This window comes from Accipiter gentilis, chromosome 3 (assembly GCF_929443795.1).
Source record: "Accipiter gentilis chromosome 3, bAccGen1.1, whole genome shotgun sequence".
In the NCBI taxonomy this organism is placed as follows: Eukaryota; Metazoa; Chordata; class Aves; order Accipitriformes; family Accipitridae; genus Astur; species Astur gentilis.
In genome coordinates this window covers 44,366,220-44,390,629 of record NC_064882.1, presented here as the reverse complement: position 1 = coordinate 44,390,629, position 24,410 = coordinate 44,366,220, and the positions used below count along the sequence as shown (strand labels likewise).

At 36.6% G+C, this 24,410-nt stretch overlaps 1 protein-coding gene across 5 annotated transcripts in view; it reads left to right on the top strand.

The window, feature by feature from the left end:
* Positions 1-24,410, top strand: part of CTNNA2 (catenin alpha 2) — a 512,225-nt gene that overhangs the window by 453,719 nt on the left and 34,096 nt on the right. For all 5 annotated transcript variants that reach the window (XM_049792668.1, XM_049792672.1, XM_049792671.1 and 2 more), the window contains 4 exons: positions 9,262-9,413; positions 16,395-16,508; positions 19,956-20,137; positions 22,877-22,982. In XM_049792668.1, coding sequence (XP_049648625.1) covers positions 9,262-9,413; positions 16,395-16,508; positions 19,956-20,137; positions 22,877-22,982 — 554 coding nt within the window. The remainder of the gene's footprint in view (positions 1-9,261; positions 9,414-16,394; positions 16,509-19,955; positions 20,138-22,876; positions 22,983-24,410) is intronic.

The window sequence follows — 24,410 nt, the reverse complement described above, 5'->3', positions numbered from 1 at the left end:
GGAGGATATTCACTGAATGTCCCAAATAGTTGCTTCTGCTTTGATCTCCACAACCTAAAAATCTTCCAGAAATGGAAGATGGTCAAGATAAGGATGACAAAATTAAAGAAATGTGGGGATTTGAAGGCAAATTAACACCAGGAGTGTTTAAAAAGACTAGGATTATCTATTTTGGACGTGTCAGACATCTTAGATAATGAACAGTAGGTTAGTATAATAAAAGTGCCCGTTTTAATAAACCATTATTACTTAGTCGATGTTCAAATCTGTTCTCAAAAACATCTTCTGTTCTTAAGAGGCATTTTTTAAACTAAGGAGGATGGTTGTGGAGGTAGAAAAAAATTTATACCAAGTCTAGAAAATATGGGCAGAAAAATGCAGTGAACATTGACTAGCTCCAACAGAATGTTTTGTGAATATAAGTGTGAATTGTACAATAATCTTTTCAAATAAAAACAGTGGCATTCCTTGCATCCCCTTGCCTACACACACCTACGTACAGATATACACAAACTTATAACTAAAGCCAGAAAGGGTGTTTTGCTTATGTTATATAAGCCATTTTGTGTCCAACAGCATGCAACTGTTTTCTTGAGGGGATTTTTTGAAGAGCTGCACCCAGCTTTTATTTGAAATACTAACCTGAAGGGCATTCCATTTAGTGGTAATATTTTGGGGGTACTCACTGTATGTAGTCTTTATTTGCACAAGTAGGCGGGGAACGAGTGAGACATCTGAAATCGGTGAGACACGTGTGTCCCTGCAGCCGTCATTTATTACCCTTCTTTCTACGCTTTGTGATGGACCCTTCCATTACTTGATTGCCTACTATGCTGGCCACAAGGCACCTCCCCGCAGACACTGCTTTCCTTGGTTCTCTTGGTTTCCTTGGTTCCCTGACATTTTATCTTTCTGCGAATGAGTTCAGTCAGGACAAACTTTGAAGGTTTGTTTTATTTTCTTTCGTGTCTGTCCATATCTCACAATACTTGGTAATGTACCTCCAGACATCCCATTGATTTCTATAATGTACAGCTCACCTGTACTGCACATGAACAAATCCAACATTTCCTGAAAGTGTTGGGTTACCACGTCTATACTACGTAGTTGCATCTACCCACAGATAAAGTAGGAGCCTTCTGTGAAGTGCCAGAAGACATACTTAACACATATGGGCCAAAGGGTCAGGACTTGGCCATAAATCCAAGGCACCCTGAGAACATTGAGTTTATGGTCCATGGCTAAATCAGCGACGCAGTGTATTGGCAGTGAAGGCTGATTCTTCCTGAAAGTCTTGTGTTTACTGCAAAATGCTATAGGGTATGCGTATTCATTATTTTACATCTATCCTTTAACCATTTCATTGGGGGAAAAGTGATTCAGTAAATAGCAAGGAGAGAAAAGACGGTCTTGTGCTTTGGAGAGTAATGTTTCATCCTTTTCTATGCCATAGCACTTAAACCAGCATTTTGCAAATTTTGCCCTAATTTTGTTTTTACTCTTTCCTGAGTGACCAGTGTGAGACTCATAGGGTTTAATATCCAGAACTGATGAGTATTCACATTTTTTACTGATGAGTATTTAGCTGTAACAGAAGTCAGTGACCGCTTCTCTGAGCCCAGAATGGTAAACACTCTGAAAATCCAATCCAGTGACGTAAAACACATACCTAATTATTTATGGGCATTTCTTCATTCCGTGACAACAAAAATATTATTAATATATGTATGTATATGCATGATATGTCTATGCACAATGCGTGCTACAAAGATACGTAGGAGCATACGTCACCCCAAGCAACAAAATATTTAAATCAAATCTGCTTCTCAAAAAACCAGTCGGTCTAATACTGTAATATTAGGCAACGAAGGGCAGCGAAGCTGGTGAAGGGTCGAGAGCACAAGTCTCATGAGGAGCGGCTGAGGGAGCTGGGACTGTTTAGTCTGGAGAAAAGGAGGCTGAGGGGAGACCTGATCGCTCTCTACAACTACCTGAGAGGAGGGTGTAGTGAGGTGGGGGCTGGTCTCTTCTCCCAACTAACAAGCCATAGGATGAGAAGTTGCACCAGGGGAGGTTTAGATTGGATATTAGGAAAAATATCTTCGCCAAAAGGGTTGTCAAGCATCGGCACAGGCTGCCCAGGGAAGTGGTGGAGTCACCATCCCTGGAGGTATTTAAAAGACGTGTAGATGTGGTGCTTAGGGACAGGGTTTAGTGGTGGGCTTGGCAGTGCTAGGTTGATGGTTGGACTCGATGATCTTAAGGGTCTTCTCCAACCTAAATGATTCTGTGATTCTATGATATATTGCATACTATTTCAGTAGAGCTTTATACAGCTTTTTCTTTTTAATTAGCAATATAATAATAATGACTGAAATATTGTAAATTATGATATGATATGAGACTAGGGCTTAAAAACATTTTATGAAATATTTAGAATCTTCTGATAAGGAATTTACAGTTTTTCTAGAAACAGACTTTGATAAACACTTCAAGCTAAATAAGGTGTCATGTGTGATTCCTTATTCATCCTTCAAACTAAGTTGAGAAATTGTGCCGCCTTTGACAGAGTATGTCAGATATGCCATAGGATTATTTTTTAAATACCTGTTTAAAATACTTAAACTTCCCAGTAGACTGCTTTCTTTCCTCAGTTAAGTAAATTAATGGCTTAATAAAAAAACTGATAAAAAAAAAGACGACATTTCACCCAGAACTCTGAAATTTTTAAGCTATAGCTTTGTGAATTTCCTGTACAAAACTCTCTTAAATCTGGATAATGGCTGAGCTTTTTTCCTAACAGTGTCATTTTTTTTTGAATGTAGTGAGTCATTCATGGATTTTCTCTTTATTAGTGTCCCCTGATAACCCTTAGCTTGCAAAACTGCCAATCATTCTGGATAATTTTGTTGATTTATGTGACATACGCAACTGTGATGTTTAGGAGAAGCACAGATTCTCTGTGTGAGATTTTCAGGGATCCCTCCTTCAGCTTTTAGCAGTGTAGCAGTCCAAACCTTTAGACTGCCATGTCATTCTCGAACAATCTTACCCAAATCAGACCAGATTTTTACAGCCACTTAAGGGCTAGTTTGACCAGGTGGTTGGCACCTAAAATTACATGTCTAGTCTCTGTGAAGATGGCATAGGGGAAACCAAATTTCCGAAGGGCAACTACAAATGCTTAAATGAATGCAGAGCTACCAAGAGCTAGCCAGAGGGCAAAGCTGACCAGATCAGTCACTTCTCTGGAGCTCAAGCATCTGGTTTGTCTGAGGACAGTGTGGCTCCAGAGAACAACCTCTGCCCTTTGAGAAGGGTGATTCCCTTGGATCCAAACCCCTGGCTCCTAGAAAGAGTTGAGTAGGTGCTCGTCGCTTTCAAAGGAAGCTCTAAGAAGTAGCTCTGCTGACACCGTTCAAAAATAGTCTTCTGGCTAGAATAATGCCTCAAAGATGAGACCTTTGGGAACCCTTCGGTTCTGGTGAGATTTGGATGGAAAGTAGCCACTTCTTGCTCAGGCAGTGCCCTCCTGGGCACCCTTCTGATTTAGAGCCAAAAGTGTTCTAGGATTTGGTGCAAGAATGGGATTGATTTATGCCTAAACTTGGTTGTCCAAAGCGGAGATCTGGTCTAAGCAAGTCATCTGTCCTCCCTCTCTATTCAGTGGACGGAGGAATATCAGAATTTGATTCAGCTGACCTTGACCTCCTTTCTTAAAGTAGGTGTGATTAATTGTCTAATGGAAACATCTGTTGCTCTCCATTTGGTATAGGGAAACACAGATTTCTGTCTTTCGGATGTAAGAAGCAGGATGAAACCAAGCCAAGTTTCCTAACTACCATTGATACCACGAAGAATTAGAAACCCATGCACCTGGAGGGACTGTGACCTTTATTGGGGTTTTGTGTCTTAATTATCCCTTTCTAGATTTCTGAACATTTACATCTACTTAAGATGCTGAGGAATTCAAGTTCATAAATAATAAGGCCATAAAAGTGGATTAAATTACCTAGGCATTAATTTAATCTTGCATATTAATGAAACTTAAGATTCAAATGCTATGAGCAATAACACCCAAACATTTTTAATTGTTGTATCTCAATAATTTTATTATGTAACCTAACTTTTCCATGTCTATAAGTAATCTTATTGTTCCCATGTCACTAAACAAAATTTACAGCTATGTTTTTCAGTACAAACGTCGCAGTACAAACTGATTGCCATAAGAGAAAAAGTCAATAGAGAATATATTTTTAGAAAATAGATAATTACTTGATAATTTTAATACGTAGGAGATATGGGTGGGGCGGGAGAAAAACAAGAAAAGCTTTAGATAAAGTATTTTCTGTGTGGAGCAAGGTGGTTCACAAGAAAATACAGGTTGTATCAATGCATGAATTCACCCATGGTGATATGCTAGTTTTCTATCATGCTGATAGTTAAAAAAAAAAAAAAAAAAAAAAAGAATCAATAGATGAAATGGAAGTAATTTTAACTTTGTTGTTTCCCAATTTTTCTCCAGCAGCCATTCAACCTAGATTTTGTTGGCAGTGATTTTACCTTCAATGCCATTGAAAACTCATCTATAGAAAGGCTTTAAAATCTTTATTTGTTAGAATGACAAAGTCAGTAAATTAGAAATGTTGCTATTAACTTGGGACCTGATTCTGTCAACATTTATGCAGGTGCATAATTAATTCATGTAGTTAGACCGAGAGATGTTAATGGATCACATTTGTCAGTCCAAGTGTATGCGTAACTGTTTTCAAGACCACAGCTCAAACTAAGAGACCAATATTTATTTTTTCCCCCAAAGTATTGATTTGCTTCTGAATCTGAAATTCATAGCCAATCTCTCTGTACATAATAAATGAATCACTCGCCATCTCATGCATTTACAAGTTTCAATTCCAAATACAGATTTTATGCCTTTGCCTGAATTTTGCTTGTAGCTCTTTCACTGTCGGCATAAAAATATCCTTCTTTGTACAGTAAATGACAGATAAGAAAGACTGGAGGTTTTGTGGGTGGGTGCAACTGAGTCAGGTATTTCCCCATATATCACTGACATGGAGCTTCTCAAGTGTGGCCCAATAACCTCAACTGGAGAATATTACAGTTCTTCACTCAACTTCCAGAAACTTTACTGCATTAAAAGACAACGTATGCTTATAGAAGTTATAAGTAATAGCATCTTATTAGTTTAAGATATTTTTTCTTGCTTGTCTAATGAAAAATGATGTAAAAATGCAATTGGCAAGCAAACAATTCATTACATAGTTTAATAAGTATTTCCATTTTGAAACAGCAGATAATATCCACATGTAATAATGTAAATTAAGGACTAAATTATAGCCAGGTCTGCAAGGTCAAAATTGTTGAAAGAACCTTTCACACACAGTGGGCAGTCACTGTGGTAATACATGTGGTCAAGAATGAGTACCTCATGTTCACCAAAATGAATAGAACGTAACTTTCCATCTCCTCCGCATGGCCTGATGCTTACGAACCTAGTGCTGCTGCTTCTTGAATGAGCGAATGAAATCATGACTGTTGGCATCTTTCCAATGGCATTGTGAGAAAAATGACCTGTGGGGCTTCAATGCAGAACATTATTAGTGTAATATTTCATTGGCTGAGCTGAAGGACATAAGAATTTAGGTAGAAAGGGAAAAAATCCCATACAGAGAGAATATGGAAAAATATGGAAGATCCTGTCATCCTTTGACAATTGAGCTCTACTTTGACCTCTACCTATTTGTTCATCTTGTACATCCATTTCAAGTAAAGTGGGATCATAAGTCCAATAGCATTACAACTTCAGAGGGTGAGCTTGTGATCAGACTAGCATAACAAATAAAGCATGTATGTCTGCCTGCTTTTTCTGTGTGTTTTCATATTCATAGGTCAGATAAAAAAAAAAAAGGGAAAATAATAATTGTTGGCCAAATTAATTTTTTAGATATGAAATGTAAATTTATTCATATATTTTTATATATTTATATATATTTCTCATTTATATATTTTTAAATACGTATTGCAAGAAGAGAAATTAATTGCACTGGTCAACTAAAATAAGCATGTTTATCTTTTGGGGGCTGGGGAAAAATCTGAGCAGTGAACTCTATCAGGCTATGAATAATTTCCTTGTGGAGTTGGTGGAAGTTGCTTCATTTGAGTATTCTAAACTTGATTCAAGAATAGCTTCTAGATAAAGAGTATAGAAGCATTTATGTTATTTGGACTAAATTATGTTATTGAAACATAGAAATGTATTCTGGGTACAACCACAAAATATGGGGGTATTAACAAAACATTTTCACATCTTTCTTGTATACATGCTGGAAAAAATCTCAGTTGGGTACTTAAGTGGGCATAATACTCTAGCTAGGGCCTCACTGTGCAAATTCACAGTATCTTCTCTCAAGTCGTTGTTTTATATATTGTAATAATTCTAGATTGACCTTTGCCATTTTTTACAATAGCATCACATTGTTAGATGCATTGCAAGAACCCACTTGAAATAATAGGCAATTATTCCTTGAGATGCTTTTTCTCATGAGTTCCATGTTGCCTTATAGTATTTTAATTTACATTTCCCTTGTTTTTCTTTTAAGAATGTTATGTGTGGCCATGTCAAAAATCTCACCAAAGTCAAGCTGTATCATATCTACTGCTTCCCCCAACCCACTAGTTAGCTGCCCTGTCAAGGAAAATATTGTAATAGCTTGATGCAACCTATTTTGCCAAATCTGTTGCCTGTCCAAAATCTGCTCATTAATGACAAGATAATTAAACATTAAATGCTTTATATCATGTTTCATTTTCTTTCTGAGTACTGAAATTAGGCTGAATATCCTATATTTCTTTCTTCTTTTCTTCTCTACCTTTATATAAAAGAGAGATGTGCTTTTTCTTCTTTTTCCAAGTCCCTGGAAATTTCACTGTTACTGTTTTTCTTGAGTTCTCAAAGTTGGTTCAGAAATTGGGTTTATTATTTTCTCAAGAACTGTGGGGTAAATTGTACTATGCCCTGTTAACTTGAAGACATATTTAATAGATACATTTCCTTATGTTTATGTAGATGTTCTCCAAACTGCCCTTTCCTAATTCAGGTCTGTTGCACTTACTATTAATTATATTAAATACCTGACGACCACTGCTATTTAGGAAAGTCTAGACAGAAATTCAAGGACCCTAAATATTAGGGTCCTTTGCCTCCTTTTTTTGTTGTCAGTTTTGCACCCCTAGCTTTACTTGTTTTATCCCTACAACTCTAAGTAGTTTTTCTTTTATTCTTTATGTTTACTTGTTTTCATTGTATTTTTGATGATTCCTTTTTGATTTTCAGGCTAAAGACTTCCTTATGCAATCATATTAGTCTTCTACTACACTTTCAAGTGTTCCATTAATTAAGATAATTTGATATATGAATTTATTAATACTCTTTCCAAAACTTCTAGCTCTCTCAAACTCCTTTTCTAATTAAAATGTTTCCCCTCTGCCTAGCAATGTTTTGTTAATGTTTACTTTTTGTAAGTCTATTGTTGCTGTCACTTTTTCCTGTTTTCTCCAATATACCCAAAGCACTTATTGCACTTATTAAGCATTATCTGCATGAAAGATACAATTCTGTTCTTTCATCTGTGTACATGAACAAACATATATATATATGTGTGTGTACATACATAGGCAGAATGAACAAGGTTTTAATAGATATATCCCTTTAAAGGGTTCCCCTTTAACATCCAGTGAGTAATACTTAAATGCCAGAAACAGAAAGGCTGAGCTCATAGTTGCTGCCACTTGTTCATCAAAATGTAAAGTAGTCTTGAATCATGTTTTTTAGTTGTTTTACTTTAAAACAGATAGAAAGTAAGATGCATAAAAAATAGTTTTGATTAGGAGTAAAATATATTTAAGGACATTCAGTCAAGAAGAAAATGTGTTTTCCTGCCACAGTGAAAGTTTACTTCCTAGGAAAGATTGTCACTGCTCTTGATGGAAATGACACTGGAATTTCCCCTTTGTATTCATCAGTTGGGATAAGGCTACCAGAAAGTATTAAAAATAGAGTCTAGGGAAAAGATGATAAAGAAAGACAACATTATAACAAAAAAGGCAACTGTCTGAGTTAGGAATCATCTTTTCCTGTTCTTACAATTATAGTACCAAAATAATAAAGCTGGAGGTGCTAGAAGAAGGCAAGTAATAAAAGTGATGGGAATGTAATGAAAAGATGGCTATCTGTAAATCTCAAGCTTGACCCAAGTTCCTTAAATTTGTAAGAATTAATCCCAGTGGATTTTGTATCCAGATTTCTAATGACGCATTGATTCTATTTGTCCTGTAGTATACGAGAGCCCAGTCCTCCAATATTAATGTTAAAATACTGAAGAATAGGAGGAACTAAGTACAGGAGTATAGGTGCATTGTAATTAGTGGGACCTAATGTTTATGTTCTTGTTTGTGGGATTTGGGTTTAAGTTGTTAGGGGACTGATTTGGGGAACATTTATCTTTCTACATACGTGATATGCAGAAAGTGATTATACCTTCAAAGGAATCGTGTATAAAATTTGATTAAAGTCTCTTGTTACTTCAAGGAATGCCTTTAAACTGTTTACATAAGTAAATAATTGCTTCAAGATATGTATTTAAAAAGCTCATACCACAGCTCATAATACTGTTAGCTAATATCTATGGCTATTTTTTGTGTTACATACATGACGATAGTGAAGAAACAGAATGTTCATTTACGTACTTTCACGAAAATAATTTGTTAGATTTTGCATTTTGTCCCTTATACAATCATTATTGTTCAATATGAGCTAGACTGCAGTTAGTTGTCTAAATTAGTACGCATAATGGCGACATTTTGCTTTGATCGTTTGGTATAAATATGTACCGTGTTCATTTGAAGTTGTAAATGTTTTAAATGTACTTTACTGATAGCTCATATATCCTGCAGTCTTTTAGAAGTTAGTAAATCACACCTTTTAAAGGAAGTTTTACATTCTTTGTTGTGCAATTGGAGGAGAGAATGTGAAGATTGCTATTTTCATGCTGTCAGAAAATGTGCCAGAGCTCTGCATGTGTAGAGTCGGTACAAACCCACGCCATAAGCCTTCCTGGTTCATGAAATTGTAACAACAGTATGTACCACGTCTACTGGAAAGTATTTATGCCCAAGGGCAGGGGGAAAATGTTCACGAAAAGAGGTGTCTAATCTTACCGCCTTTCATTTTGTTTCACCTAGTTATGCCACGTTTTGCTGAACAAGTTGAGGTTGCCATTGAAGCTTTGAGTGCGAATGTCCCACAGCCATTTGAAGAGAATGAATTCATAGATGCCTCCCGCTTGGTTTATGATGGAGTTCGTGACATCAGGAAAGCTGTTCTGATGATAAGGGTATGTAAGGCACCTGAGAAATAAAAGTTGGGACTTAACAGGGATGTATCGCATTGGATAAGAGGAATATGAAAGCTTCTTGGAATCAACTTTGTTTCATAATAAGCCAGAAAAGTTTGACATTGAAACAAGTGTGAAACAAAAGTTTGTGCAGCAAAAAAGAATTAGTAAGTAAAGAGATGAGGGGATTTTAGGAGATGAACCACAACTATTTTGTTAATTACCTAGGGGAAGATTTGATCACTACTGCCAATAGACACAAACTTCATTACTGTTTCCGTAGAAATAGCATTAATTTGCTAAGATCTTCAAAGTTTCTGTAGATTTTTGTTGTTTGTTTGGTTTTTGGGTTTTTGTTTTTGGTTTTTGGGTTTTTTTATGTTTGTGTGCTGCCTAGGATTTGAGGTGAGTCTGGTTAAAATCTAAATGAATAAATAAATTATCTTGCTGCTCCAGTGAGCCTCTGCAGGGATGGTTTTGAATGTTTACTGAGGTAAAGAATGTGTCATTTCAGCATTGACTAACCAGTTGATTCAATTTGCTTAGGCATCTTTAAAAACAAACAAACAAATAAAAAAACCCCACAGAACAACATAATTATTGTGAGAGTAGATGTGTGTCTTGCTTTCCAGTATAGTCTACAGTCAAACACCTAGAAAAAAACCCCAACCAAACAACAACCCAAACCTCGTTTGGATATCTCTTCAGCAATTGAAACTCTTATTTGAAACCCAATTTACCTTGTATCTGCCCCAGTGAAAGCCACGTACAAATAAAGCTACGGAGAAAATCACAGAGAAAACTTACGAAGCAAATAACAGTGCTAAAACAACAGCTCATCCCTTTGAGCAAACAGGTAACATACACTTGTGGTTGTGAGTATACTATAGCACTGATGTAAGACTTCAGGCAGTTGGAGCACTCCAAAATAGCTCCATTTTAGTCATCTGTCACTATGTATTAACATTTACAGAAAAAGCTTTTGACAGGCTTAATTTTGTAACTGCGAAGCATAAATTCCGTTCCGTACCCAGTGCTAATCTCAGGTAGCCTGAATTACAGTCATGAGCGATGATGGGGGCAAACCCATCCTGTCTCCTGGGTGTGCAACGTGGGGGTATTTGTAACTCTTCTGGACTGGGACGGAAACGAAAGATCTGCAGAGCAAAGGATCTGATTATCCAGTTCCTTAGTCTGCAAGAGCAGTTTCCAAACTTCTCTTAGGGCAAGAACCTTTTCTAAGCACATTTTAATCTTTTATAGTCTCTCATGAGTCATTTTAAATTCCTTCATGAGACACAATCGTCAGGTGGGATCTGTAGACCCACCTTTTCCCATCCCCTACGCAGAGTTCTGGCTTCCAGCACCTCCCTGTACAGCAGAGTTGTCCCAGAGAGGTTGCCATGAGACTGTCCATCCTGGGTGAGATGTTTCGGCCAAGCACAAAGCACCATTTTAAATTCTGGAGGCGCATTCACCTCTTTCGTTGCTGTCTTACTGTTACGTTAACTTCTAGCTCGGGAAGCTGATCAGCATGCAGGCTTCGCAGTCGCCTTAGAAACATCCCAGGTTACTTTTGCAATTGTATCGCTACTACTTTCTGCTCCTGGTATGATATCAGTTAATGAATTCTGCTTACCCAGATTAGGAAGATGTATTTTTGCATTCAGACAATTAACTTATTTATGGAGCTAAATGTAGTACTCCTTATCCAGGCAGAGAACTAAAGCACATAAATGGACTCATTATCCTTGTGAGTTAACTGGGAAAATCCACATATATAAATTTACATAGACCAGAGGTTGCTGAATCAGAATGTTATTTTCTGTCGAAAACAAAATTAGTTTCAGTTTGAGACACTCTAGCATTCCCAACCGAACATCTCACATTGAAATGGAATGTATAATTAAAGGGTGAGGTATTAAGCTATAAAATACAGTCTTTAGAATATATTTATCTAAGAATCTATCAAATCTCGTGCACCCCTTTAATTCAGGCTGTAAAACTTCTTGCAGAATTATTAAAAAAAAAAAAAAAAAAAAAGCCACAACAAACTTGGAAACTTTTTAGAGCATCTGACACAAACAGTAATTTTCAGGCAGTAATTGTTCATGTACATGCCATAAAAGATTGAATTTATCTGAGATGATTCCCTCATTCCATAGAGGAAATAAAGCCACTTTTTAAATTAATTTTTGTTGGTATTATTACTTCTAGTAAGCTGAAGGAAAGGGGGATAATCTCTGTTCCTCTCTTTTCCCTTGAAAAGGGGAGATTTTATTGTCCCTTTGGAGGGGAAAGAAGACTCAGTTTTGCAGTGAGGACTATTATTATGATCTATACAGAAGAAAAAACTCTTTCACAACTTTAGAAGTAGTGTAAATAAATTGAGGAGTATAATTATAGAACCTAAAAATAAGATAGAAAATAATAACTTAGTTCCAACATCTTTTCTATTACAGCATGGGGATCAAATTACGCTTTGGTTTTTTTCATAGCTATTCATGAAATTCCCTCAGTTATTAGACAGATACCCTCTCTACAGGTTGGAATAATCACAGTGGCACCTTTTCTCATTCTTGCGTATCTCCGAGGCCGGTCTTCTCTTTTCACGCGTGGCCTTTGCTATTGACAACCTTGTCATTAGTTGCATCTACGTTAGCTTTAGTGTAACATCTGTTTGGATCAGGAGTGCACTTTTGGAGCCAATCTCCAGTTGTTTCCTCTTGCCGCATTTTAGTTCACGTTGCGGAGTAGTCTTAGAGCATATAAACTTGATTCTTTGGGGTGATCCTGGAAGATGCGCTCTAGGAACAGCTTAAATGTGCTTCCATTCTATTCTGTCATTAAGAGACTTTCAGTCCATGGGAGAAGACTACAGCGAGTTTTAATAAAAACGAGTTGAGGGTAGTGCAAATATGGGGTCCTTAGCCCCAGCTGTTTGGATGTATGAATGTTCTTCTACTCTTCCACACTGGTCAATGTAGGTTTAACCATGATGACCTGTGGGGTGGCCACTCTGGTGGAATCCACAGTGCTGCTACATCTCAGATGCTCTGGAAAGCTCGACTTGGTGCAGAATCCCATCATCTTTTTAAATAGCCTATCTCCAACAGGTGTTATGGGGTCCATAGTCTACTTGACTGCCTGTTGCTTCTCAGGTTCAATTTAAAGTGTTAGATTTTACTGGAAATCATTAAACAGCTGAAGATCTGCTGTGAGAGATGTTCTCTTGACATTGCCACTCGGACGCTGCTTGCAGCACCTGAGTCCCTCAGGCTGCAACTGCCTTTGTACAAAAACAAATGTACAGAGTAGCATGGAGTTGGATAGAAAAGCATATTATAAAGGTTTTTTTTTTCTCCTTAGCTTTTAGAATTAGAAGGTATTTTCATAGTAAAAAAAATGGGGGAATATCTTTTCAATCTTTCTTTCTTCTCATTACAAAGTTAGCTTGGCTTGGTGTTTACAGTGCTGCAATTCCTATAATTGCATCTTACAGTTTTTAAGTGCATACAGCACTATAGCATAGTGGGGTTTCTATCTTCATCAAGTATATTTGAACTGGTGAAATAGTAAACAAATAGCATTTATAAATCTGCGTATATATGCCATTTTATGACTTATACATGCATAATTCACATTTTTATACTGCAGTTACAAAAGATGAAACAAAATTATATTGGTGGAAGATATTTTGTTTACAGCAAGATCTTCAGTCTAGCAGAAAGAGAGAGATTAAAAAAAAGAAAAAAATTCCAATGACTGGAAGCTGAAAGTCACCAAATTCATATTAGAAATAGAGCAAGCATATTAAAAAAGAAAGTATATATTTACTGGGTGTTTTATCTGGGATTGTGAGAGATTTTTCTTCACTGGGAGAATTCATCAGAATTAGAGCAATGATTTGAAGAATATGCTCTATGTGTAGTAGTAGAGATACTGTATTTGAAAAAAATTAGTCCTGGAAAGTCTTACAGCCTGTGCTACAGAACAGATGAACTAAAAATTATAAAGCCAATCCATTTTGCTGCCCAAATCACTGAGTTCATAAAATCTATCAGTTTTGAAAATAACTCTCGCTCCTCCTGCCACTGGTGATTGTCAGAGTTTTGTTTGGAAGCTGTCTCCAGTCTCAAATCCAAGTTTCCTACATCTGTGTGACCATAGGTTCAGGTGTCTGCAAGACTGATTCAGTCCTTCTGTCCTCCAGTTCAGATAAATTAAGTTCCAGACTTTGTTGTCTTGGAAACTAGGTTTTAAATACCAAGGTCCTGTTAGTTGTGCACAAAAATCAAGAGTTGTTATGGCATGTTTAGAAGGCCCTGCTAAGAATAAAACTCTTTAAGTCAAGGTACTTCAATATAATATTTCCTTTTTATACCTTTGTGTCTAAACAAATAAGAGACTCTATTATATATGGGCTGCATCTTCAAGAGATCAGATAAAACAAAGCAACGGTGCAAGAGTGAAAAGCATGCAACATGTTTGAAATGGCAACATACAGATCACAGTTAACCACTGTTCTTCATCTTAACGAAAAAATGTAGCTATTTTTTGAAGAAAATGAGGGTGTTAAATTCACCACACTTGAAAACCTTAAGAGAGTGAATCTGAAAGGTAGTTTTGAGTTAGATCTCACTTGTACAGAGAGGAAATACTGAGATTTCTTGTGCTTGTAGTATATTATTAACAGTTGCATTAACTTGTCCTTTTGGTTTGTGCTACATTTTCTCCAAGTTCAACATCTATACCCATTAAGTTCCAATCTTTTAAAGACCACAAATTTTAAGATTGCTAATGTCAGGCGGCAGCAGCAATACATTTTTTCTGAATTTTTCTTTAAGTGTAAATCCCTGAAACATAGAATTTTTAGAATATTTTATCTTTTTAAGTGGCGTCCTTACTGGTTGCAGTGTTGAGATGTAGTATTTTGAATATTACACCCTTACTTTACTGCAACTCTGACTATGAAAGCCTGGGAAAGGGCCGCACATTGTCTTTTATAGATTTATTTATAAAAGTGGAGACAGAAGAACCTAAGAAGAGTATATTTGGGGGGAGGGGAGGGAGGGTACTGGGTTTACAATTACCAGTGCAACTGGCTAGTTAAATAAACTTGGAGGATGAGAAAGACCCAGCTGGTTTATGAAGAAGGGGTTAAAACTCTCCGTGCTGTTCCTGTTCTTCACAGTAAAGCCTAGGCAGCTGAAAAACTGAGCCCTATGCTAGGAAATGCTCTCTTTTGCTGACGGACTTGTAGCTGGTTTGCTTATGGCAGATTTTAATGTCACATCCTGCCCTCAGGCAGCGGAGCAGAGAGAATAAAGTGATTAAAGGCGATTGGAAAGCACAGCCATTGGACATTATAATGATGGGTACCAATCTTTTTTTTTTTTTTTCCCTGTGGCAATAGAGAAAAGATAAATTCATTCTTTTCACCTAAACTTCATCTCCTGTCTGTTCTGTTATAGATACTATCTGTGCATGCATCTCTTCAGAGGTGCAGCCTGAGTTTCATCACCATACTGTCATACTTGGTTATTTCTTCATCCAGCGCTCCGCATCAAAACACGTCTTTAATTCATAGTCTTTAAGCCAAATGACGATGGCTGTGTTTTACTCACCCCATCATGCGCACTTCACCATGTAGCTAGCAAAGCAGCTGATTTTCCATTACAAACAGTGATGTGCATTTCATGTTGGAAACCAGGCTGTAATATAAATATCGCCAAAAGACTTCTCTACATTATGTTAGAGGGTTTGGACCAGTTCCTAGTGACTGAGCATCTTCAAGACAGAGCTGTAATGACAACTGGCAATGATTAGCACCTCTGCTAGCAAACTTGACGTTGCCTCCAAGCACGAAATGCCAGCATGGATGATTTCTTCTGTAATGGTTGGCCCTCTGGGTTAACGTGGAGGCATATGTGTATCCAGTAAGGTGAAGATTTCTCTGCACAGTTACTGTGATCTTTTTCTGTTACCACTATCGTGTATTGTACCTACAGAAGTTACCCATGGCCACATTGTTGTACTAGGTGCTATTCAAGCACAAAATAGAATGTAATCTTCCTTCTAAAGACTAATTCTGGTTTTGCACCCTCTATATTAAATATAGTACTCAATAGTGATCTAAAGTAGGCTGTCTCTCTGTATATACATGAGCAAATTTTTTTTTTTGCTCCTAATTTTTTGCTAGAAGGTGAAAAAAACAAATAAACAGATCCATCCATTATCTTTTTTCTCCCTCCCTCCAACATTTTAAACAACCTGAAGCCAGCAGATACGTAACTAGGTTTAATCAGTCTGCCCAGAGACCATTCATAGCACCATTCATAGCACCAGCAATGGAGATAACATGGTTTCAGTTTACGGGATGAGGCAAATTCCAAAGCTCTGTATCTGAAAAGAACCATGTGAACCAACAAGATAAAGCAGATTGTAAACTTTACATTTGTTTCAAAAACAGTTGACAGCATTTACGTTTTCTTTCAAGGGGAAATCTCTTATTTGCTTTGATAACTTTTCCTTCAGGATGTTAGTTACTTTTTCCCAGGTATTTACTTTCTCTGTTGAAGATTACATGGAGATTCCAGTAAGATAATAGTATTAGTGTCCATTTATATATGAAATTACATTATTTTGAAATACTGCATTCCGGTTGTTAGTATTTCCAAAGGATATTTGTTCCTGGAACCACATTCATCATGTTAACAGAGCTAAGAAAAGTTGCAGCAAGGTAATGATAAATACCATTTGTAAAGAAAGCTAGAGTTGAAACAACTTAATTTTTAAGACAATTCAATTTCAGTTCTTGACTGCTTGGGCAGACAAGTTAATTTAAAAGGAAAGAGGAACAGCATTTCCTGGGCAGGTAGTCGATGAAATAAGATCTTACTGTACAGAGGACTTTGTCTGTACCCTTTATAAGCTTGTCATCTCCTCTCTTTTGCTTTCTCTCCCTGACTCTCTCTCTAGACCCCCGAAGAGCTAGAGGATGATTCAGACTTCGAGCAGGAAGATTATGACGTTCGCAGCCGAACAAGCGTTCAGACTGAAGATGACCAGCTTATTGCTGGCCAGAGTGCAAGGGTGAGTATAAAACTCACGTACTACATTAAGTGTCTGTATAGCTACAAAGAAAAAGCTGTGCCTCAGAAAGAAAATGCAGTGATTTCAAATCTTCAGGGTCACTTAAGAAAGGACAGGAGTAAGTAAGTTGACCTCGGTGTTTAAAGTTGTTTTTTTTTTATGTCTCACCTATTTTAAAAGCACTGGCTTTATTCAGTGATCTTCCGTAGGCTTATGCGATGCCTTGTATCAGCTGTTTGCTCCAGCTAGTGCTGTAGGAGAAGGTCTTGCAGGTTTGGAATGTGCTGAAACCGTGGGAGTAGTCAGCAAATTAAAAAAGAAAAAAAAAAAAAAAAAAAAAAAAAAAGAAAAAAAAAAAATCCCACCAGGGCACCATGTGCTCTATCCAGAGAAATCTTACATTAGTCATGTTTCCCAGTGTGCAAACCTGTCACGAAGATCTGTTTAAGCTACCGCGTAGTCCCTGTAATTTAATTGTAATTGAAGGCATTTGTTACTGAGTCAATGTAATTTTACCAGGGTAATTACATCATGATAAACTCGAGTCGTTGTGATTTGTGACCTCAGCTTGCGCATGGGGATTGCAAATTAAGCTGATGAGTGCTTCAGGGGTCACAGGTGCTGGAGAAGTGAAGTTTGTTAACACTCAGGATTGTGCCACCCTCTGATGAATGTTTACCTTTTACTAACTAGGCTGCTCAGCTCAGATTATAAAGAACCCCCAACCATCAGAATATAATTTTGGGGGCAAATGATATAATGAAAACATGTTTGACTGGGAAGAGAGTTTAAAAAAAAGCCTAAACTTTTCCAGCAGAGACCCAGTGGGGAACTGGGAATTACCTGAATGATTTTTATGGCTGTTTTGCACAGGTCTGTGGTTTCTTCTGATAAATGCTAAAAGTGAAGTAATGGCCTAAATGAGAAGCATTTTCCACACACCCACTCAAACGCTGTAGCAAAAGCTGGTAACTGGGACGGTGACTTCTTACGCTGAATTCTGGAACAGGATTTGTAGGGCTGAGAACCTGAAGACCAAAAGGCAACGGTGCTTTGAAAGTCAATTCAGAGGACCAGGAAAGAGTTTTCAGCTGCTGTAGGAAGCCCCAGAGTACGTTAGGGCTTGACACAAGTATTTTACACCCTGAAAAGAAACAGTACAGTAATGAAAACCAAAATGAAGCTAACTTAGAGGTATGGGAGGAACATGAGACATAGATACAGTGGAATGGGCAGAGGTTTCTTTCTGTCTTAAATTAATTTTCCTGAATATTGAATACAGATGGTAAATAAACCATACCATGTATCAGAAAAGCTGGGTTTCCCCAGCTTCCACTACATCCCAAGGACAAAAAGTTTTGTCCTTGCATATCAAGGACATATCATATATATCATTAACACCTGGATGAAGAGCAGATGGTTTGTAGGTCCCGTCCTAGAGAGCTGGATGACCAGTAACTGGCGCTGAAAACCGTGCAGTCAGGAGAATTGCAGAATGATACCTGGATACCTTACCCTAAGAACGATGACAGAACTATGTTCTGGATGCAGTTGACTATCTTTTGAGAGATTTTTATATTTTAAGGAGCATAAAGTCCTGTTTGATATATTCAAAGAATTTACTACTAAACTAAGTCTCACGTACAAAAGTATTGAGATACAATACAGTTATTTCACAGTCTTTTTTTTTTTTCCCCCCTTAAGGATTAGGTAGCACATCATCCTTTCTTCATCTGAAAACCAAGTAAAGACTGCAGTAATATTTTTACTAAGAATCTGGTTCACCTAGGGACTTAGGAGTCTTAAAATCTATTACACTTATTGCAGTTATTATCACTGCTGCACTTAAAACCTTCTGCTTTGATCAGCTACACACTGTATAAACATAATATATTATAAAGACAGTCCCATTCCTGCATAGTGTAGAATGCAGTATGTCACAAGAAGCAGCAAACAACAAAAACCTAAAATGAAAACACGCTAAACAGAAGCCGCTCAGTCCACAGTCTTAAGTAACTCATTGAAATGAGTCTGCTAAGCAGAATAGTATCTTATTTGAACCTTTTCTGTAGGAAAACTGGATTTTTATTTGTGGAATATAATGGATTTCTTTAATATGCTTACTCCATAAAGCTATTAGTGTATCAGTCGAAAGACTTGCATTGGTCTTCAGTAGAAGTAAAACTTGAATATATGAGCTGCATTTGCTATAGGATATAGCTTCTTCGAAAACACATCAGCAGCTGGAATAGAAATGTTAAAACACTGTATACCAGTTTAAAGGGTGTGCAGGTGAAACTGCCCACAGAAAGAAGCCACGTGCGAGACATACAGATGGGCTTTCTGAATTTTACTACTCCTATCACATTCTCTTAATTTCAGTTAATTCATCTGTTCTAGTGTGTTTTGTGTATTTTATATATTTATTTATTAGCTTGACTTACACTGCATTTTTCTGTGGAAAGACTAATATGCTAACATTTGAAACTGCTGAGGTACATTGATAAGGCCTAATTAAAACTCATGTGTTGAATTTTAATTTGATTAACTTGCAAATTTCTCATTTTCTGATCTACTGTTTATAACCTTTTTTAATTTCAGTTTTGGAAAAGGTCAGTTATGAATTTTTAAAAGCCAAGAGCATTTTAAGAATATGTAGAGAAAGACTTCAGCTGATTGAAAGTGACATAAACAAGAAAAAATGTAATGATACCTAAATATGTGTCACACCCCATTAAATGCATAATGTGGTCTCAGAACCCCTAAAGCCAAATAGTAGCTGAACTTGGAAATCATTATTGGAAGTGTCCGTTTGATCTTAAAAATAAATTATTATCATTTTGTAGGGTTTTCTTTTTTTTTGGGGGGGTGGAGGGAACTTTCTGCTTTGTTGATAATGTCGAGGCAGATTAGTATCAACATATGTAACGCCTTTTTGCATATCTTCCAAGAGGCAATTAGACCACTAAACATTATTGAAAGGTACATTCATTACAATTCACTTCAAATGTATTTTCTTGCATGTCATAGTTTATTTCAGTGTTGGGTTAAGCAGAAAACCTCTGTTGCTGACAAAGTATGAGACTGGAGGAGATACTAGCAATTCAGTCTGCTTCTCTCTGTAGATTTCATTCATTCTGTTCTTCCTAAATGTTAAGATTTAACAGGAATTTTCTTTAATCTTCCTGTATCGACTGGTGAATGATCTGTATATTGTGGCATCACATATACAATTTCTAAATTCTTGAAGGTATAAGAAGAGCTATAAACATCCTGTGAATTTGTTTTTGGCTGTTCTAACAGAAATCAAATCTCTACTGGATTTTGCTTCACATCTTCAACTCCCATAAAAAGAAACTAGAAGTTGAGCATGCCGTTTGGACTGCTGGAAATGTATAGTTTCTAGCTTCCTTTTTTCATGCCTATCTTCTCCCATTTTTCCTCCAGGCTATCATGGCTCAGCTTCCCCAGGAGGAGAAGGCTAAGATTGCCGAGCAGGTAGAGATATTCCACCAAGAAAAGAGCAAACTGGATGCGGAGGTGGCCAAGTGGGATGACAGTGGTAATGACATCATTGTGTTGGCAAAGCAGATGTGCATGATTATGATGGAAATGACAGACTTTACTAGGTAAGGACAAAATAACCTGTGCTGAGGACTTCTTCAGACATCCCACATCTTTCCTTTTTCTTGCAATTTGTAGCCTATTGAGATGATATGCTGTGTTTTGGGGAATGCAAAGCCAGGTAACACACATCATACCTAACGGGATGGGTTGTACAGTTCTTTACATATGACTCCTCTGGTTATTTCACCAAATGGGATTAAACACATGAAGTTTTTGTCCTATTTGCAAATCTGTTTCACTTGCACGTCTTCTTGAATTTCAGCAGCAAAGGTAGTCCGTGACCTTACAGACACTCGACTGACATTTCATTTAGTACCCATCTAAATGCATGTGCCTCTCTGAACTCTCAACATTTCAACACAATTTATGTCAATCAAAAATAATGGCAAAACTATTTATATCATTTTGAACGCTGAACTTCTTTCCAAAAAGATCTTAAATGAAATGCAACTGGTTTGATCTAATACTTTATTGGAGCCTGTCAGTAATGTTTTAGGGTTTTTTTGCTTTCATTTCTTTTTTTCTAATGATATCTTGTTCTTTTCTAATTGCGAAGCATCAAAAGGCCATTCATCAATGATATCATATAAACAGAATTATTTTGTTTAAATATAGTCATATTGTTAATCACACTGGGGAAAACATTTTATAAGATTCTTTGAATCTTTTTCAGTGTTTATTTTTAATGAGAGTTCAAAACATTAAATGGTATTTATCAAAATATGATTAGACAAAACTGGACAAAAATCTCCAGTTTTTTTCTTCAGAATTAAAATAAGAGATCCATTTATTCATCTCAGTGAGATGCTCCAGTAGATTTCTTAATCTCCAGCTGATCACATGCCTTGTCTCTGGAGCCTTCAACCCATTTCAGAGGAGACAGTCGCTGCGTTGACAATATAGGGTTCGCACATACCTGATTGATGGATTGACTGATAGATGGATAGATAGGGAGATAAATAGATGGGAGGCGTAAAAATACCATTAATTTGCAAATAACTTGACTATTTGCACTTGCATAGTTAGTTAATTGGTAATAGGCAACAGCAAACATTTTTATCCATGTTAAATTTAATTATGCATATAGAAAGTTTGCTTACTTTAATAGATTACTACTACACTTCTTTCCCATTAATTACTCTCTCAGCTTATTTTTCTCTCAGTTTGTGCTTTTACAACTATTCTTTTTGCAGTAGACTCACCACTCCTGTATATCAAATGACAGTATAGAACCTCCTGTGAAGGGTGATATTTTAGAAGAATCTTTATTACTTTTGTATTTGTATTGTCTTTGGCGCTCTGATCCTTCAGCCCAAAAACAGAGTGAGAAACTGCCAAACAGTGCCATCATCCCATGGAAGGAAGAAATAATCTTCTAAAGCAACAGCCCAGAATATGAATGCTTTCTGCAACCTGCTGGACAGCCTTTGATACATTGAATATCAAATTGAAAGTTTTGTAATTACATTTCCTACCATCAAAAGAACAGAACTAATATGAGAATAGGAGAAAACTACTGTCATATTTGAAGTAAATTAAAAACCAAAAAAAATCAAAATGCACCTCTGTCTACATCAGATTCAATAAAAACTTGTTTAATATATTCCATTAAAACAGAACAAAGCATTTCACACCTTTTTGGTTGACTGTAACCTCAGCAGTGTTAAAATAGAATAATTCTTCAAATGCATGGAGTTTGTGACAGTCAGATCTGCTGGTGTAAGTAATGCAGAAGAAGTATACGAGGTCACTAAGAAGGATATTTCTACAGTTTAAGTTCAACTAAAGTAGGATACTTGTTGTATTTCAATATCTGTTTAAGGTGGACATGAAAGTATGGAAAAAAGATAAAAACGGAAATATGTTTCAGTATGTTATTCTTGGCATTATAGATGAAAAAAGTGCAAAAATAATACTATGTTGTGCTTAGAAAAAAATGCCTTCAGTCTTAGTTTAGAAAAAACAAAGTTTGATCATATTATAATTTTCCATCAGTCTTGTCGGAAGCTAAACTTCTCCACGTAGAATAAAGAAAGAAAAAGAAAGGAATATCAGCTCGCTTCCAATTGCGCCATTTGTAGGAGCAGTAGCAAATTTATTATTACAAACAGGATTAAAGTTTTGAGTCTGAAACAAACTCAGAAAAGTCTGCAGTGGCTTTTAACTTTTTATCTATATACATTTTGGCATCTTCAATGACTAAAATCAGTGTTTTATGCATCATCTTAAAAGTATAGTGAAAGATCAGTCTGAAAGCTAATTATACATGTTTTAGGGGTAACATTTAAGTGTAGCATAAGGATTATGCTTCATGTACCTTTGTTTTCTGACAAAAATCTACTAAAAAAGGTTTTCCTATTATGTGACATTCTTTCTCTAGCCATGACAGGCTTAACTTCTTACCACTGGCTTGGGAATAACAGAATTTTGAAATAGTTGTGTATTCCAGAAAGAGTGTTGGCTTAATGAGCACTTAAAAATGCATATACTATTAAGTATAGCTCATGTGCTCGAAGGTGCCATCAGGCTAAATTACTAGTGAGGCATTTTATAAGAGAGAGGAAATATAGCAGGCCGATTTCTTAATCAAGCTGTGCGATAAAGTAGTTAAAAGGTGAAATTGTAATAAATTAAGAAGTCATTCATGTTACTATTTTAAAATCAAACACCAAACAGGGTCACTAAAACTGTTGCCTTTCATGATTTATTTAGATTGTGCATAATTGTGTTGTATTTCACAGAGGTAAAGGCCCCCTGAAGAATACATCAGATGTCATTAATGCGGCCAAGAAGATTGCAGAGGCAGGGTCGAGGATGGACAAATTGGCACGGGCGGTAGCTGATCAGGTAACAACAAGAATGAGCAGAAATATAATGTAACCTCTATCAATAAGTTGCCTTTTGCAGGAAAAGGTTATCTTTACTGGGCAGAAAATTACCTGTTGAAAGTCACTGCCTGGATACTGATCTACCCGTTGAATATAAGTTGTTTCTATACCAATCAGCTTGGGTTTTGCAGTACAGGAAAGTCATAAATGAGTCTCTCTAAACCTCAGAAATGCCTGAATTGTTCCACAGCTTCACTTCTGGACCCAGGTGACTGTACCAGAATTAGACTGATATATTTGCTGTCACAAAATCAGTAGAGACTTGGATGCTTTGTTACCCTTGCCATATGCCTGGAAATCCTCATATTGTTTTCAGCTTGTTCTTCCAGCAATTGCCCTTGATATGGCACTTTTCTTTTTCAAGATTCCCTGACTCTCTTTCTTCTGCTTTTCAGCAGAGTATTGTGCTTTCACCTTACAGCCCCCTGCTCCACGTTCTAGGGTCCGTGTTCTCAGTCCCATTACCAAATTCATGTCACAGCTGGAAAGATGAACTTCCTATATTCAGCCCCTTTCTTTCAGGTTGGATTATCTATCCATCTGGAGAGCAAGAGGAAGCATCACATTAAAAGTCAAGAGCCAAATTTCAAATCCAGGTTCTAGGTAGCTAATTTTAGATGTAGGCAAATTAAATTTGTCTTTTTTCTTGGCCCTTGTTAACTTCGTATAGTTTCTTTCCTTTCATTGTCATCAGGAGAAATTTTGCTGGAAGTGGGAACTGCTAACTTCCTTGCCTCTAGTCTTTCTCTTCAAAATCAGCATTTCTTTTCCTTCTTCAAGTAAGCATGTAATAGTGTGTATCACATCCTGCCAGGGAAATGGAACAGAATGGCAAGAAACCTGAAGCTGCCCGTTTTTGTATAACCTCAGAAATTTGGGGGTTTGGTTTTCTTCATTATCAGCAAGCATTTTTCCTGTAGTTAACTCATTCCAATCCTTCAAATGTGGCATCTGTTCATTTTAGCATTAGAAAGAAGAAATCCATCTGTCAGCTGATGAAATTCCTAGTCTACAATATTTGCAGAGGTGGAATATTTTAAAGAAAGAAACACAAAGAGACTTGCTATGCCTGGAGTGCATTGGCTTGAGTCACATTTTACATTTCAGAAGACTGTAACATGCACACTTTAATAATAAACAGTAAAATCACTATGAGAATGAAGTGTTTATTTTAATGCTTGCACTTTAATGATATGTTACAGAACTTTGGAGACACTCATGCAATATAAACTTTTTATGGACAGTTGCATTTTTAATTACTGTTCCAATGAGAGAGAACTTACATGTTCATTTGCTCCAAGGTACTTGTATTTAAAGCCTTGTCAGCTCTCTAGAAGTATTGCTTTAAAGTTCATTTCTTTCAGTTCATAGACTTCAAGAGTAGGGT